The 17,434-nt window shown below is 35.7% G+C and overlaps 1 protein-coding gene across 4 annotated transcripts; it reads right to left on the bottom strand.

Annotated features, from left to right (window-relative positions):
- Positions 1–5,606: 5,606 nt before the first annotated feature.
- Positions 5,607–17,400, bottom strand: LOC121727021 (transcriptional repressor protein YY1-like). 4 transcript variants are annotated; one of them, XM_042114691.1, is made up of 12 exons: positions 17,132–17,400; positions 16,050–16,149; positions 14,890–14,989; positions 14,543–14,666; positions 8,325–8,392; positions 8,044–8,178; positions 7,806–7,892; positions 7,188–7,289; positions 7,005–7,106; positions 6,626–6,746; positions 6,365–6,484; positions 5,607–6,095 (listed from the first exon to the last, which is right to left on the bottom strand). In XM_042114691.1, exons 2-12 carry the CDS (start codon positions 16,134–16,136, stop codon positions 5,966–5,968), a joined length of 1,176 nt encoding a protein of 391 aa, XP_041970625.1. In that variant the 5' UTR covers positions 16,137–16,149; positions 17,132–17,400; the 3' UTR covers positions 5,607–5,965. The 4 variants fall into 4 exon arrangements, with proteins under 4 accessions (XP_041970625.1, XP_041970627.1, XP_041970629.1 ...); XM_042114693.1 differs by having other exon boundaries at positions 8,325–8,389; XM_042114695.1 differs by having other exon boundaries at positions 14,543–14,651.
- Between the last annotated feature and the right edge of the window lie 34 nt (positions 17,401–17,434).

The following is a 17,434-nucleotide window of genomic DNA, read 5'->3' as shown; positions in this document are numbered from 1 at the left end:
TACATGACAGCAGCACTCTTTTTTGACGTCCAGTCGGTACGTGCCGCACGTTGACGATTTAATCTCATAGAAATCATGTTCAATCATGCTCGTGTAAGTGTATACGTACACAATATATTTTACACATGAAACCAATTTCAGTTTCGTTTGACAGCTCGAGATTGTTGCTCTATTCCGCTAGATATATTAACTTTATGGGGGTGACAGACGTGCGAGTAAGTACTTATAGGTCTACCGGAATCTGATAGTAAAAAGCAATGATATTCTATGTTACTAACGTAACAAAAAGTGAGAAAAAAATAGACTCTTGCAATGCCGGAGTAATAGTAATAAAACATTTTCATTCTTTTTAGCGGCTTATTTTGTGTGTGAAACATGCAAATATAAAAATATCCAATGATCAAGGATATTTTTTGAAAATTTGCTGTCATAAATTGCCATCAGATTCTGGTAGACCTATACGCGGACTTATGGCTCGACGATCTTAATCGCCTGTGTGTCAGCAAAGAGCCGCGAGCCGTGAGCCTAGGGGCAAGGTAATCCAGTGTGAGCGATTCTCGTGTGTCACCGACGCGAGCCGAGTAAGGCCTTTTTTATATAAAATAAAGCTTTGCTGCTGGACCGCTAACCTAATGACACCTAACGACATGAATTTAGTCCTGAGCCTGTAGACAAGTGGCAAAGCGCTAACGCTAACGCTAGCGCTAACGCTACAAAATGTATGCGATTTGACATAAGTCATCGCTTCGCTAGCGAATACTAATGTCAAATCCATACATTTTGTAGCGCTAGCGTTAGCCTTAGCGTTAGCGTTTTGCCATTTGTCTACGGGGGCAGATGATTTTGAAGAGAAAAGAGTGACGAGGATTTGTAAATAGAGCTGCTTTATAGCTAAAGCATTTATTAAATGTGAAGAACGTTAGCCCACTTTGGATTCCTTGTTCTCTGTAAAAGCCCGCGGGTTATTACTCATCAGTCACCACTCACCACTCACCAACTCACTACTTAGGTTGGAGCCAATGACTGCTGGCTGCGTATCGCACCGTGTAGTAATAATTGCCGTAATAGGTACATAATATTAAAAGCCATAATTATTTAATAGTCATAAATCATAACATAATATCGTATAATATGTTCATCTCCTGCTTAAAGGCAATGGCATGACTGTTGGCTAAAATCTGTGGCGGTGCCGCAGTTTTCAACAAATATACGAGACTAGTCATGACTCATGGCGCATAATCGCGCCGCGGTGCGCGCGGCGGCGCCGTGTGTAATAGTCGATTTACACGGGTGACTAACGGGTCGATTTTAGTCACCCGGCAAGTCACCAGTCGAATCGCCTGTCCAAGTCGAATCGCCACCCCATTTACACTCACCCGGCAAGTCACCAGTCAACAGTAGTATTCGCAGCAAGCGATTGCTTGCGACTGACCGTTTGCAAGGTCGATTTTAGTCACCAGTCGCATGCGGCCATTGACCGAACGACTTTGGGGCTTGCGACTTTAGCCGCATGAGGCGTAGTCGAATTGCCATTTACAGGGGCGTAGCGTACCTTGGCGGGGCCCCGTATAAAAATTTGTTTGGGGGCCCTTAGGAATGGTATAGATTTCTCAAAAAAGAAAAAATGTTTGCATAAAATTAAAATAAATATTTATTCATCATAATTATTATCTATCTGTCACATTTTTAAAAACAATTCAAATTAAATAATATATTAACACCCCAGTCTCCTTGACTTTTTTCGGTAAACATTAATATCATTCATAGCTGATGATGACTTTAGTTTTTATTAAGTTTCTGCCTCTATGGACATTAGACAATAGTGACAGGTCTGACAGGCCCATAGAAGTTCTTAAAATTTGAACGCACGCTTTAGGGTACCTATGCGCGCACGGGCAACTTAGTTGCTCGGCGATTTATTTGTCTCTTGATGAAGTCTAGGAGCTAGTATGAAAGTGCGCGCACGTAGCGACGCAACTCTGGGCAACGTTTTCGTTGCCCAGAGCCCGCGACGCAACTGTCTCCTTCCCTATTGGTTTCTATATAAAGTAACTAAAAATTTTTTGTGGGTATGCTCTCAATTTCATAAAACTAGTATAAAATTTCCCGAGAGTCAGCCGATCGCTTCATAGTGGATGCACCCATTATTCTATTTTTCGACGCTTTCTTCGGTTTTTTATAGCGAGTGCAACGACCACTGCAGCCGTCTCGACCAAATCCATGTTGATGACTGTCAAGAAAAAAACTGAAAAAAGTCGGGTTGCTGTCGCTCTCGTGCGTGCACCCCGACGACATGGCAATTATTTTTTCGGAAGAGACAAATAAATCGCCGAGCAACTAAGTTGCCCGTGCGCGCATGGTCTTACTCGGGAAAAAAGAAATTATTGCTTTTTTTATTTTTCTCATTTCTGAAATTGAAAAAAAAATTATGAAGTTTTATTAATTTTTGCTTACGCACCTGGGGGCCCCGTATAATTGATACGGTTGATACGGCGGTAGCTACGCCCCTGGCCATTTACACGGTCGATTTTCACCGTGCGGCGGAAATCGTACGGCTTTAGTCACCCGTGTAAATCGGCCATAAACAGCCTCAGTTCCTTTAAAGCTTTGTCGAGCTCTAAGGGCCGAATCACACCGGAATGGCAGCGCAACGGCGAGCATTAAGTGTCAACTGTCATATGATTTTAAACTTTATCTTCATTATTGTAATACATACCTAGCTAGTATCGCTTGACTTTCGGGGTGGCCGCAAGACTTTTCAAGTTTTTCAAGCGATATTATAATATTGTATTACAATAATGATGATAAAGTAATGAAGATAAAATCATATGACCCTGAAAATGCTCGCCGCTGCGCTGCCATTCCTGTGTGATTCGACCCTAAGGCTGTTTACACACGGCGCCGCAGCGGCCTTGTCACGGCGCGGTGGCACGCGACCAGACTATGTACCTAATACATGATTTACACTCGCGCGCGAGCCACGAGGCGAGCCGCGAAACGCGCCATGAGCTGAGAGTGTAAACTCGAGCTCGCGGCTCGTCTCGCGGCTCGAAGGGCTCGCGTCGGGAGCGGTTTTTGGGCACGAGTCAAAGGAGCTCGCGGGGACGCGAGGTTTGTGTTTACACTCGCACTTCGACGCGAGCCGCGCCGCGAGCCGAACCACGAGACGCGAGTATAAATCTAGCATAAAGTGCGACAAGGCTATGAAAGTGGGCGGGAGCACTGCTGGTAAAGGAGAACTGGCAAAAATGTCGTTTTTGTATGATGGCAGCGTTAGTTCCTTTTTCGCCGCGTTCATTGAGGCGCTTTGCAGACGACGGGGCGGGGCGGGCCGGTCAATTTCGCCACGAACGATAGCACAAAGGGAACCTATATTACCAACGCACACGGCGGGCAAAAAGATCGCGCCGCAGGTGCCCGGCGGGCACCGGCGGCGCATGTCCGCGGCTGCCCGCCATGGATCACACAAACCAGGCCTTGTACCATTATATGTGTATGATAGACACACAGTGTTGCCACTTGCCACCTTAGCACAGCACTTCACAGCAGGTACTGCAGGCAGTCTGTTCCCCAGAGCCTATATTTTCAATCAAATATCTGCAATCCACATCGTTCTGTTTTTGGCACAATATGTAACAATGCGCGCATCAAAATTACAATCCGAATCATCTTCTGATGAACTATCTAGTGAATCTAATAGCAAGTAACTCGAAAGGCCATAGTATTACAACATTAAAAATAAGAACAGCCTGTATAACACTTTAGCAGCTGAAATGTGCGTCAAGCGGGGCGTTTAGCATTGAAATGTACGGAAAGATACATTACCTGTTGTGTGTGTGATACATTAATATAATGCAAAGATATACATCCCGGGATGTGTCATATAATTAAGACCTTGGTGAAAATTTCAAGTGCCTACCTGTTGCCGTTGTTGAGATAGAGCAAAAATCACGTTTATTGTATGGGGCCCGCGCGGCAGAATTGTGCTATGACGTCACAAGCGGTCGCGGGACTGTTAGCGGGAATCGATATTTTTCGAAACTTTGAATCCCTATAAAATCAAAACTACTAGGTATTTTTGACTGCAACAGAACCTTGTGTATTTGTATACACACAGGCTTTACTGTGACAAAATTTTAAGCAATTTGGCATACCTAGTAACATTCTCCATTGTATAACATTTAAGATTTCTATTTAAATTTTTAAATATTGTTTAAAAGGGATATTTTAACTAAATAAATAAAATATTCAAGTTATATAAATATTTACAATTTATTTTAGTTTCATTGTTTTCACAATCAATACATATTGCAATATTTGATAAAACCTAGATAATTATTATTCCAACAGTCTTTTCAAAGGTCTAATAAACCAAATAAGAGGATATTTATTTTTGTTACTTTTTGTATCAATTAAAATTTAAAACTAACAATTTGTTGTAATAGCAAAAAAAATCCATCTTACCCACACATTGTGAAGAACTTTTTGGACAATGTAGAATGATAAAAGGTATTTCACAAAAATATGTGCACGAAAATTTATATATGCAACAGCTTGTTCCGCCACTTTTAATCATACCCTCAAATAATGCAATATGACAACAAAAAATTATATACATCAGTCCATAAAGTTATACTTCTAAAACTATACTTATTTTATAACATGGTTTTATTGCAAATGTTGGGGAAAAATATTCTATCTAAAAGAAAATATTATTATATCTAAAAGAAAATAAACAAATCATTTTAGTCCTCAGGTCACATTTGCAATGAAACTCATGTATTGTCCTCGTGTAGTTGTAGCGACATGAGTTACAAGTACATTAGGATAACTTCATGAGATATTCACTTATCATAATATTTTGTGGCGCAAAAATATTATTCAGCATAAATACAGGCTGAAAATCAATAAAAATAGACACATCCTTTTAAAATAATAAATACAATATTGTGAAGTACTGTAGGCTCTGTAGCGTAATATTCAGTGTTTTTAAATATTCATTCACAAAAACCTCATGTGGAAATCACAACAAATCTAAATCAAGCAAGATAAACAATTTTTACTCCTTTTGATTTTTTTGGATTCAGCGATTATTTTATTTTGAAATAATAGATTTGTAAGACACTAAAATTATAAAACTATTTTACAAGTATTCTTTTTGGCATATAATATAATTTGGGCACTTGATTAAAAACCACCAGATACACTATAATATTACATAAATTACGGGTTAGAAAGAGAATTCCATTTATTTTTTAAAGTATATTATCACTTATATTTTGATTTGAATGATATGCGCTTCACATTTTATGAATTTGTGCTTACGTTTGAATAAAAATAATTTCTACCAATAATCGTTATTTTTTACGATCATCTGAGTTTTTGTTTACCCTTATTCTAAGGCTGTTGTTTTATCGTTAAGCGTTTCGGGAGCGCCGTTGGAGCGCCGCGCGTTCGAAGATGTATGGGGGTGGTAGTAGCGTTCAAAGTCGCGCGCTTGAGCAGCGCCGTTCGTCCGTTCGTTCGTTACATCTTCGAACGCGCGCGCTCCAACGACGTTGCCGAAACGCTTAACGATAACGCAGCCTAATTAATGAACCAAATGCTTTCACAAAATTAAGACGCCTAGCATATTATTTTAATATGAAAAAAATAATCTTAACTAAGTGTAAACTTAAAACTGGTTTATCTTAAAATCATAGAAAGCATTTTTCAACGTTCAACACTAAGCCCACCCTATCCAAAGACTAGCTATCTACAAACTATACATTGTATAAAACTTTCTGTACAATATCTTTTACAAAACTGACTTTATCAGTTCTCACAGCTCTCAGCATGTATAAATCTTTTAAACATTTTACATGCACGTAACACACTCAGTTCAAATTTGTAGGTTTTCATCTAAAAATATTTTATTTACACATTCTCTTGCTTCACTAGGGAAGAGTTCGTTCTCACTTTAATCTCATTCATGGGTGTAGAATATGAGTTGTGGGTTGGAGTCATCGGGTGACACCTCGAGCTGGACGTATTGGGGTGTGGTTCTCGCCGACTCGTATGCGTTCCCGCCGTTCCTGGACAGTGAATTCCTGGATCTGGAATGAGTATTGAATAATAATCGTTAATAAATATAAATAAGAGTACTTTGCCTACGATATTTAGATAATATTAAACAAATTGCATTCATCTAGAGTCTAGACTTCCAAAGACTCAAAGTTTCATCATATCCAAGTATAAGGAGATACGGGAAAAGAAACAAGAAGATAATACAGTATTAATTACAATGGTCTAACTAGATGGACACCATACTTTAGAATTTCAGCTCAAGTTTCAATTGTGTGGAGTCAGATACAGATATACATACTTGGCCTTAGCGTGGGTAAGTATGTGAGACTTGAGGTTGGTGCTTTGTGCAAACTTCTTGTTACAACCATCAAACGGACACACATATGGCCTGTCTCCCGTGTGAATCCGTACATGAGTTCTGAAAAGAAAATACAAAGCTTATGTTATATCATCTATTTTACACACATAAAACAACCTTTTACTTTAGTTTTTCTATTAAATGATACTTTTTGATGATTAATAAAATGTTTAAGTGAGGTAGAAAGTTAAATAAACTAACCTTAAATTGAAATCTAGAGAAAATCTTTTTCCACAGCCTTCAAAAGTACATTGGAAGGGTTTTTCTCCCGTATGAACTAGTTGATGTCGTTTTAACTTTGAGCTTTCTACAAACGCTTTTCCTGTAAGCAAAAAATGCAACATAGTTAACTTAAAAGGCCTGATTTAAAATGTGTAATTTCGATTTAGATTAGAGTTTAGACAAAAGTTCGCCGCGTTAAGCATTGACCAATAACCGCGCACTAATCAGAATCTAACCGAAAATTGTGAATCAATATGCTGCTAATAGTAAAAGTAGGCTTTTATAGCGAGTCTTATCATTGTGCGTGTCTAAAATCCACCTCATTACAATATTACAAATTTTAGTAATAGAAACTCACCACACTCAGCACAGACATGAACTCTGGGTCCGTGAGTATGCAGATGCTTTCTCATAGCAGAGTTGTCCCGGAACATTTTGGAGCATCCCTTGTGTGGGCAGGCTGTAATTTAACAATTTCCTTTATAAATTGCATGAATATAATAAAAACATCATGCATAATATTACTAGTATAAAAATTTACCTATGGTTCTATCTGAAGATTCTGGGGAGGGTTTTTTTAGTCTTATTTTGTGCCCTGGTCTTGCAAATTCAGCCAGTTGTTTCGGATCAGATAAATCTAATCCTGAAAATAAAAATAAATATTAATTAGATATTGCAATGTTTTCATGCTAGAGGCAGCACTAGCACAGACAATAAACCATAAAGTTAATATACCTAGCGGAATAGAGCAACTCGAGCTGTCAAACGAAACCAAAATTGGTTTTCATCTGTGTGAAAAATATGTGTACGTATACACTTACACAAGCATGATTGAACATGATTTCTATGAGATTAAATTGTCAACGTGCGGCACGTGCCGACTGGACGTCAAAAACAGAGTGCTGCTGTCATGTATCACACGTCTCTTTTTACCACGCAGTGTTACTGATAGTGACATCTCTCTTGCTCAGGCCTTTGTTTCTCTATTCAGCTAGGTATATTAACTTTATGCAATAAACAAAAAGTTTTGTTTGAACTTTGACAATGTTTCTATGAATATTCTAATGACATGTGCACTATATGTGCTAGTAGCATCCAATGCTTACTTTGTCTTACTTACTTCCTTTTGTTGATAAATTTCTTTAATTGCAAGATTTACCTGGCATTGTTTCATTGCCCAGTACATTTTTCTTGCCATTCATATACTCAGTGTAGTCAGGATCTGGTTCAGGATTGGATACATCATCTGAAATACAAATTGGGAGCTCTCATTTTCATATGTTTTAAATAATATTTGCTATTAAATTTTATACTATTGTTAATGCAAAAGAATGTGCTTTCAATTATCATATAGCACATCTAGTATATTGTGTTTTGAGAGAAAGTTATAAACTTACCATCATCTTCACCTGTAGCCCACATAGTGACGGAGAATTCGCCTTCCATTGTCTTAATTTGGACCTGCTTCTGCTCCCAACGTCGCGCTGGTCCTCGAGGTGCATTATTCTCTACTACACCCATTGGCACTTCACCTAAAATATTTTACTTTTTAGTAACATAACACTTCCAATTCATAGACTATAAAATGTTTTAAGTGTTATCTTTTTTCTAGAATAGATACATATATCTCGTTACTCTTGTTGGCATTTAAGATTAGATAATAATTTTTGACCCTCACCTATAGGAAGCAGATGATGTATGTTGTTTGAGTTGTTAGATCCTACCCGGGGCCTCCCTCGACCTCTTCTGGAACAAATTTCATTAGAGTACATATTCAAATACAGATATTTACTAGAAATGGTTTTGACTTTGAAGAATTAAATATGCACTCCTGAGTAAATGAACCTTTTTTATAGTAGCATCTTTTCTGTTTGAAAGAAAAAGCAATCTCATACAGAAGTGCCAAATTGAGAGTCACTTATAAATCATGAATACAAAACCATACTGTATGTAATATTATGTTCTCTTGCTCAATTTAATTTTAAACCAGGGTTCGAAATTATCAAGATAATTATTTTTTTCGCTAATTATCATGATAATTATCCATGCGGACCGGCAACTTAATTTTTTAAGTTTTGGCTTAAAAATTATATTTTCAGTTAAATTGTGTTGTGTAGTGAAGAAAAAAGGCATTTATAATTTTAGGAACTTTTTTATTACTTTAGAAGTATGAAAATTTTGTGAATAAAATAATCAAAATTAAATGAATCAAAATTTTTGGTGCTGTGGTTGGAGCATTACAAATAGTTTTAAGCTTTTTCAACCTGTTTACGATGCCCTGCATTTCCTTTTTACATTTTCGGCACCTTGCCCATAGACCAGTGTTCTTTGATTTTATCCATTCAAAATCACTCCAAACAGCATCTTTTTTTTTGGCATTTTCAATACACAATTTTTACAAAAATATATATATTCTAAGATTTTTTATGTTCACATAAACACAAAACAATCTTTGCTGTTCTGTTTTGACACAAATTTTGAGGTTATTTCACTAAGGTGACAGTTGACAGCGCGCGCGAGAGCGGAAAATTGTGTTCGGATACAGGTGTGCGTCCCGAACCTACGCACGAGTACGCACGAGCTACTTCAAGAAATGTCACTCATTAAACTTAGTACAAATATAATAAGTAAAATTTTTATAATTATCAAGATAATTATCGTGATAATTGTCAAGAAAATATCATGATAATTATCACTGATAATTATCACTTTAAACCCTGTTTAAACTTTCAACACAGAAACTGTAACTGATAACCAGGGCTCGGAACCGGTTTGAAAATACAGGTTTATTTCGGTTAAAAACCGGTAAATATATCGTTCTTTTATTTACCGGTTAAACAAGCGAACGGTTTTTATGTAACCCAAATGGTAAAGGTTACCGGTTACTAACACACAAACGATTTTGAAAACCCAAATTAACCGGTTAATTCTTCGATCGCGCTTCTTGGAAATCTATTTTTATCACTTATCGCGGCCCGCTTGGGCCGCTTGGGAGTGGTGATAAGATAATTTCGCAATTATTTTCACCTATCTTTTTTAATTGAATGTTTTATTTTTTTTATTTTAATTTTTAATTTAAAAAAAATGTTAGATTTGACATACAGAGATCTAAGGGCCGGGACACAAAAACACGATACGACGTCGTATCGTGTTTTTGTGTAACGGCCCTGAGGGCCAACGCTAAAACACGGGCGGATACGGGCGCGGGCGCACGCGTTGAAAGACCGCCGCGGGCTACGAATCCGCGTGCGCCCACCTCATTTAGCGCTGCTAGTATTATTTTTATTTCGAGCGTGTACAGTTGTGTCGAGTAGATTACCATGGATTAGTTACAAATTTACTGCGAAAAGCGTACGCCCGCGCCGTGTGCCCGCCGTACGCCGTAATTTAACGGTCGTAATAGGCCTCCGCGCGGCATTTTTAGGTAGCGCGTGCGGCTTCAAACCCGAGCACGTCACACTGATTATTTTTTAAGGTATTAAATATTAATTTAAAATTTTAAAAAACCTATGGTGTATTCCGAACGCTTTAAAGAATTCGCTCCCGTTGGAAATTTAACTTAACGTTAATTTTTCAACAAATTGGACAAATGTTAATTAACGAAATTTTCTCTAACTTCCGTCCTCATTGTACATTAAAAAAATGTTTAAATAATTTTTGTAAAAATTTTTCAGTTCGTGGAGCCCTTTTTATACACATACAGATCACGCCATAAAAGTTTAAAAAGAAATCAATACTTTGTTTAAGTAATAATTTTATAACTTACTTATACAAAAAAATAGAAATCCAAGTAATATTGTCAAAAAAAAAATTGTTTCATTTATCATCACATAATTATTGTTTTATATTAATGAAAGACATGTATTAACTAAAAAAAAAATGTTTCCGCCATTTGTTTACAAAAACATTGTAAACAAATGGACTATTTCGATGCTTTTAAAAATTTATTTTTCTTAACTTTATGCTCTAGAAAATATTATGATTTTTAGAATTAACTTTTTTTCTTAATAACAATATTTCATTGCTTATAATCGTTTTTTGTTATATTTCTATTGTTTAACAAATGGCGCATCAAAAAACTCACACAAGTAGTCGCATGGGGTCTCTACTGACCACAAATTAAAAATGAAAATTAAGTTGAAGAAATGAATAAAACAAAGTATTTATTATGCGAATTGTTAGAATGCTTTATGATAATTAATCTCAATAAGCAATAACCTTCATTTGCCTTTATACAACTAAAAAAATCAATCAACTGCTGCTCTGTCTCGAAATCTCTTAAATATCACTATGGTTGTGAATTGTGATCGAGATAAAAAAAAACAATTAAGTATTCAATTTGATGACCAGGGCCTCTATCATGAGCTCTTAAATCCATTCTTTTTACGTCCTTATTTGACTGTATAAGGACGTAAAGTGAATGGATTTAAGAGCTCATAATAGGGCCCCAGGCGGCCTACCACAACCTTTCCTAAAACTATCATGTTTCCAGAACACTTTGTTGTAAGATTACAATAACCTTACTTTGATTCGTACCATGAACTTTTTAAGGTGTATGAAAACAATCTTGTTTTATTCCTGCTAAGTGATGGGAAAGAACGAACGATATCAAATTATTTGTTTACATTTATCAATGGGTGGAAGCGAGATAAGCAACTATGAAGCGCTTTGTTCCTCTCACACGATTGTGTAAACAAATGAATTGTCATGGGTGGAAGCGAGATAGCAGCTATAAAGCGTTTTGTCACTCTCACACGATTGTGTAAACAAATGAAGTGTCTAATTAGTCTAAATAAATGTAGAAAAAACTTATTAGTGACTGTAGAGAATTTGAATGGTACTAAACATAAATATTTCAATAAATTAAACCGATTCAGCGCTAAATTGTTAACAATAGGAATTAAATCAAATAGTGAAATTGTTGAAAAACTAATGCTGAAACCCAATTAAGACTTGAAGTGTTGTTGTGGTACGCTAAAACAAAAAAGTTTTAAGTGGTGTGTGAGTTGCGCGACTTTGAAGACTGTTTCGATATTTTCTATTATAAGGTAAATAGAAGGTACGTAAATATTTAATTCATTGGTTATCTCAAAACAAAAGCCGTTTTTTATGTACATGGTTAACTTTAAATACAAATAAATTTAAGACTTTTTTGTTAATACATAATATGGGTAATTTAAAGTCGTACCGTACTCAATTTTCAAATATAATTTTACTAAAAAACAGTAAAAAATGCAAAACAATCTTAAAAAAGTTGATATTTCACAGCGGATTTAAGATCGCTAGTTTGACGTTAAAGTAATCTTGCTCATCTGTCAAACGGTGTTAAAATGTAGCTCGTGGTACGCTGAGAGCGAATGATATTGGGACATGACGTCACAAAACGTCTTGACGGAACAATCATAAAGTAATCTTACTTTTAAGAGGTGATGGTACGAAATCATAAAGTAAGATTAAAATAATACTGCTATAAGAGGTTGTAGTAGGCCTCCTGATTTTTTTTGAAACACCGAAGGAAGGTCCTGAGCTAATACTGACAAACATATTTTCCTCATTTGTATGATTTGTTACGCACTTCTGGTCATCACCCCCTCATCATCATCATCATCACCATCCAGGATCAGGTCAGGGATTATTTTAGGCATCTCTGGGCTCTTAAAATATCTTGTCTACCGATTCATTCCCGTCACAAAACGGTGCATAGTTTTGAAGTTCGAAGGCTAGGCTCGCAAAAAGTCTTTTATCTTCAGAAACCTTCCAGCCTCCAGCCTATTTCACTATCAATATTAATTTTAACAATAGAAATATTTAAAAAACGATTATAAACAATTAAATATTGTTATTATGAAAAAAAATTGTTTCTAAAAATCATAATATTTTCAAGAGCATAAAGTTAAGAAAATTTTTATTAAAAGCATAGAAATAGTCCATTTGTTTATACATTTTTAATAAACAAATGGTGGAATTTTTTTTTAGTTAATACATGTGTCTTTTATTGATATAAAAACAATTATGTGATGATAAATGAAACCAAATTTTTTTTGACAATATTACTTGGATTTATAGTTTTTGTTCAAGTTAAAAAATTATTATAAACAAAGTTTTTTTTTTAACTTTTATGGCGTGATCTTGTTAAGTATGTTTGTATAATATATTAGATGTCCCGCGCGGCTTCGCCCGCGATAATTAGGAATTTTACAGAAACCGTACATTTTCCCATAAAAAATAGCTATACTCCCTTCACGTAAATATTGCCATAACAATTGCTCCAGTAGTTCGTGAGATAAACCCTTTCTAATATTTCCCCCGTTTTTCCCACATTTTCCTGAGTTTCTTGGGTCGTATTAGGTTAGCGTTATAATATATAGCCTTATTCGATTAATGAGCAATCTAACACTGAAATAAGTGTTTAAATCGGACCTGTAGTTCCTGAGATTAGCGCGTTCAAGCAAACATACTCTTCAGGTTTATAATAATAAAGTATAGATTTTTTTTAATTATAGATTGACAAATTCGAGTCTCGATCTAAAAGACTATGAAAAGTACCAATAACAGGGTCATAATAGGCTCATAATCATGGGACGATGCATGGTATAATATGGTAGTGATGATGATGATGAATGTAATTTGCATAGTAGCATATGCTTTCCGTCCGAAACTCCACAAATTTGCATCTATAAAGAATCAGGAGTTCTCTCAGCACCTTCCGAACCACGGTATACCAGGTATACCTCGGTGCAAAATCTTACTTTTTTGTAGCTGCTTAGAATACTTCTCAGAAACCGAAGTCACCACATGTTTTCCTATAAATTTTGAGGAGCTCCCTTGATTACTTATGGATCCTTCATTAGATCACCACTTTTGTGAATATAATACCAAATTGAGATGATACCCTTAATACCAAAAGAAAAAATTTGAAAATTCGTTAACAAACGGTGGAGTAATCGTTGAACATAAAAAAACGAACATAACACCTCCCCCATTTTGAAAGTCGCTTAAAATTGTAGCCTATGTGTTATTCTGATGTTTATGCTATATTATTGTAAAGTTTCATTAAAATCTGTTCAGTAGTTTTTGCGTGAAAGAGTAACAAACATCCATACATCCAAACAAACTTTCGCCTTTATAATATTAGTAGGAAGTAGAATGTTTAAGGGCTCCACGAAGTGAAAAAATTACAATATTTCGCGGTCCGAAATTCGACCTTTCGCGGTCCGCACACGGACCGCGGTCCGCCTGTTGCCTGCCGCTGACTTAGACTATAAAACAAATACACTTTTTAAGTCGAGTAAAATAAAAAATAAACACTACATTTTTTAACTGATAGTTGTTAAATACCTAATAGAAAACTAATTACCTATTAAAATCTGTATAATCATTCTGTAATCAAATCAAAATTGTCTGAAACGAGATGGTTGCCGATAACAGGCATAAATCATAATATTCATCCTACAGCACACATACATACTATGATACTACATAGTCATTTCAATGTCCATTACTGTTACTGAATTCTGATGAATATAATTTGCACATTAACATATACTTTCCGTTCTTAAAACAACGCTGAAACCCCCAAACTTGTATCTATAAGGAATCAGTTCCGTCAGCACCTTCTCAACCATGGTATACCTTGATGCAAATTGCAAAATCTTACTTTTCGCTTGCGCATGGGGTGGCAACGTCGCGCGGGGCAAATTACCGGTTAATTTTCAATACTAAAACCGAAATTAAAGAAAAACCGGTATTCTGCGTTTACCGATTTTTACCAGTAAAGTGCAACCTTTAACCGAAATCGATTTCGGTTTGGGGTCAATGACCGAAACCGGTTTTGTTCTGCAACCGGTTTCCGAGCCCTGCTGATAACGCCAACAATATATAAATTAAAAGGTGTACCTGCTTGTAGAAGGTGGCTGGGGGTACACTGTATCCACATATGGACTGTCACTTGGGTGTAGAACTTCCTCACCAGAAATACCAGGCAGAATCACTTCTTCACTACCAACTGAAATTTTGTAATCTGTCAGCCAGGCCGACAAATTTCAAATGATAAAGATGACCACATGAATTAAGGCATGACTTACACAATAGCTTTTACCATTACACAAGATGTTGTGAACAAAAATTTTGAATAAAATATGAACCAACATTACACAAGATGTTGTGAACAAAAATTTTGAATAAAATATGAACCAACATTACACAAGATGTTGTAAACAAAAATTTTGAATAAATGAACAAACCTTCCTCTAGATGTTGCATTCCAATGACATGTTCCTCAACCTCCTCATACTGATCGTCTGTGATGTATTCCTCATACTGGCCTGTTTCTATTTCCTCATACTGAAACATATTTTACATTTGACATACTGTTACGGACTTACGACATATAGTGCTATCTAGCGTCAAACCAGCGAAGTTATCGAGGGATACTAGATGGCGTTAGGTGTACAATCACATTATGCGCGTATTTTCTATAAACAATCCACATTTGTTTATGCATGCATCTACAATGGAAAGACTTCGAAATAGTACCAATAGTATCCTCAGATCGTTAGCTGGAAAAATTGACAGCCCGTTTCAGAAATACTGGACAAGTGTGCACCTTAGTAGTAATAAAAAGTAGGTTAATTAAAGTTTTGTTTAACTAACAAATACTAACTCTTTATATTATTACTTAAACTTTATTATTATGCACTAACCAAGTTACTAAAACATTTGTTTTTGTTTGTTTGTTATTTTTGTGTTGTAAGTAGTATATTATATAATTTTTATTTTTTATTGTCAATATATAATGTAATCTGTAACTGTTCTGTTACCATATGGGCTATTTGGCCTGAAATAAAGATATTATTATTATTGTTATTATGCGAATGGTGCGAATGGTACGATCAAGAATGGAACTTTCCAGAATTCGTCTTGGCCCATATAAATAGCTGCAGGTCGACGAGCCAATCAAACAGTTCAGTTCTAACGATTGTCAAGGCGACTTCGGAGTGAAAACAAGTGATCAATAGTGAGTGAACCAGTGAAACCTACGACTTGGCTACGACCTAGGACAGTGATAGTGCTTAGTGTTTTGGATCTAGTGGTAGTGAAAAAGGTCTTCAAGAGAGGCAGCAGATCTTTCTCTTCAAATCCTTTGAACCCTAACACGTAACAATACTTTATAATAAAAAAACTGAAAAACAATTCAATGAAATATAAGATTAAAGAACAAGCATGGAATAGTATGTAGTAAGTAAAATTAAATTTGAAATTTATGTAGCAATTTGGTAAAATTGATTCTATTCCTCATTAACGCAGACAAGCATAACATTAAAGTTTAAAAGTATAATTAAAAATAAAATTATATTCAGGGAAAATAAAGGCTATATTATAGTCAGTAGTTAACTAAACCTACTTTGACACCCACTTGGTCATCTCCATCTATCTCTACCATCCCATGTGTGCCGATCTCCACCTCGCACATTATCTCTTGGTTCATCATTTTGGACAGCAATCTGAAAGAGATATATTCAAAGTAAAGTTGCATAAGTGTGAAACAATATCACAAATTAATTCATATTATGCAAGTTTAAAATTTAAATAACAAAGTTTTATTTGAAATTTGGAAAAAATAATTTAAGTTCTTATCATTTTATTCTTATAGAATGTATGTGGTAGGTCACTGCTTCTAATTTGGAAAGCAACCAAACTGTTCTCACCTGGAGAACAGTTTGGTTTATTTCAGAAAATGTTTGTCTTCCGACTTGTTAGTTGTTATGCTAATTAGAGACGTGTCTATCATGACTTTGGCCGACTAGCCGATTAGTCGGCTGCTAGTCGCCAAATACGAAAGTGGCCAGATAGTCAGCTTTACCGACTGTGTATGTTAATATTATTTAAAGTTATTTTGTTATTATAATAAACATTTTTTATATGTTTTGATTTATTGTACCATAGTGCAACAACCTTTCAAAAGCAATTACTATTAATTGGTAAGTTCCTTAAAGTAAACAGTACATAATAAAATACCGTTACATAAGGAGGAATTGTAAACAAAACAAAAACAACTCTAACATTAGCGTTTAGCTGCTCGTTGATGATAAGGAAGGGCGTTAAACATACGAACTCGTTTCGTATCCAACCAGCGGCAATATCGCGTTACAAGCCAAACTACATGCGTAATTAATTAACAAAGGCTATCGTTACACATTTCCACTGTTGAATTAAACTAGAACATGATATAGAATTGCGAAAAACATAATAATATCAGTAAAACAGTCCGGCAGGTGTGACGAACCGTCACCGGCCGGGTCAATTGTTATATTTTTTGGTAATTAAACAAAACGACCACGCCAAATTTTTTCTCTACGTAACTGCTAGCTTTGTCCTTCGTTGTAATATTTTCGACCGAGTCCTTTTAACGTAAATACAGAGAAATTGCAATATTTGTTACATAGTGTCAAAAAAGTACAAATGTTTTCAATGGAAATAGTTTACCTTTATTTAGATTACAACAAAAGCTGCTCGGCCCCCTGGAGACAAATATGGTGCGATGAGCAGACACGTAATATTTTCAGACAATTTTTTATACAATTTACACTACACACTCGAGTGAAAAATACTTCGTTATTTACTGCCGAAAAATATTTGAAATTTACGCGAAAATGTTTATAAAATATGTCCGACTAAACATGGCGTCCAAAGATGTCCGACCAAATTCAATATGGCGAAGCAAAATGGACGCCCGTTCCTAGCCCGAAGAACAAGCGAAAAGAACCAGAGATCACAGTCCAAAGACAT

Source organism: Aricia agestis, chromosome 5 (assembly GCF_905147365.1).
Source record: "Aricia agestis chromosome 5, ilAriAges1.1, whole genome shotgun sequence".
In the NCBI taxonomy this organism is placed as follows: domain Eukaryota; kingdom Metazoa; phylum Arthropoda; class Insecta; order Lepidoptera; family Lycaenidae; genus Aricia; species Aricia agestis.
Note: the sequence above shows the minus strand (reverse complement) of the source record. Positions and strands in the feature narration are given on the sequence as shown.

What these genes read in the sequence shown, in the direction of transcription:
- LOC121727021 (XM_042114691.1), bottom strand. Translation starts at nt 16,136, where the DNA reads ATGATGAACCAAGAGATAATGTGCGAGGTGGAGATCGGCACACATGGG. An exon ending in AATGCAACATCTAGAGGAAG is followed by an intron (nt 14,667 to 14,889) that starts GTTTGTTCATTT and finishes CCTGGCTGACAG; the next exon opens with ATTACAAAATTTCAGTTGGT. An exon ending in ATCTTCAGATAGAACCATAG is followed by an intron (nt 7,107 to 7,187) that starts GTAAATTTTTAT and finishes GTTAAATTACAG; the next exon opens with CCTGCCCACACAAGGGATGC.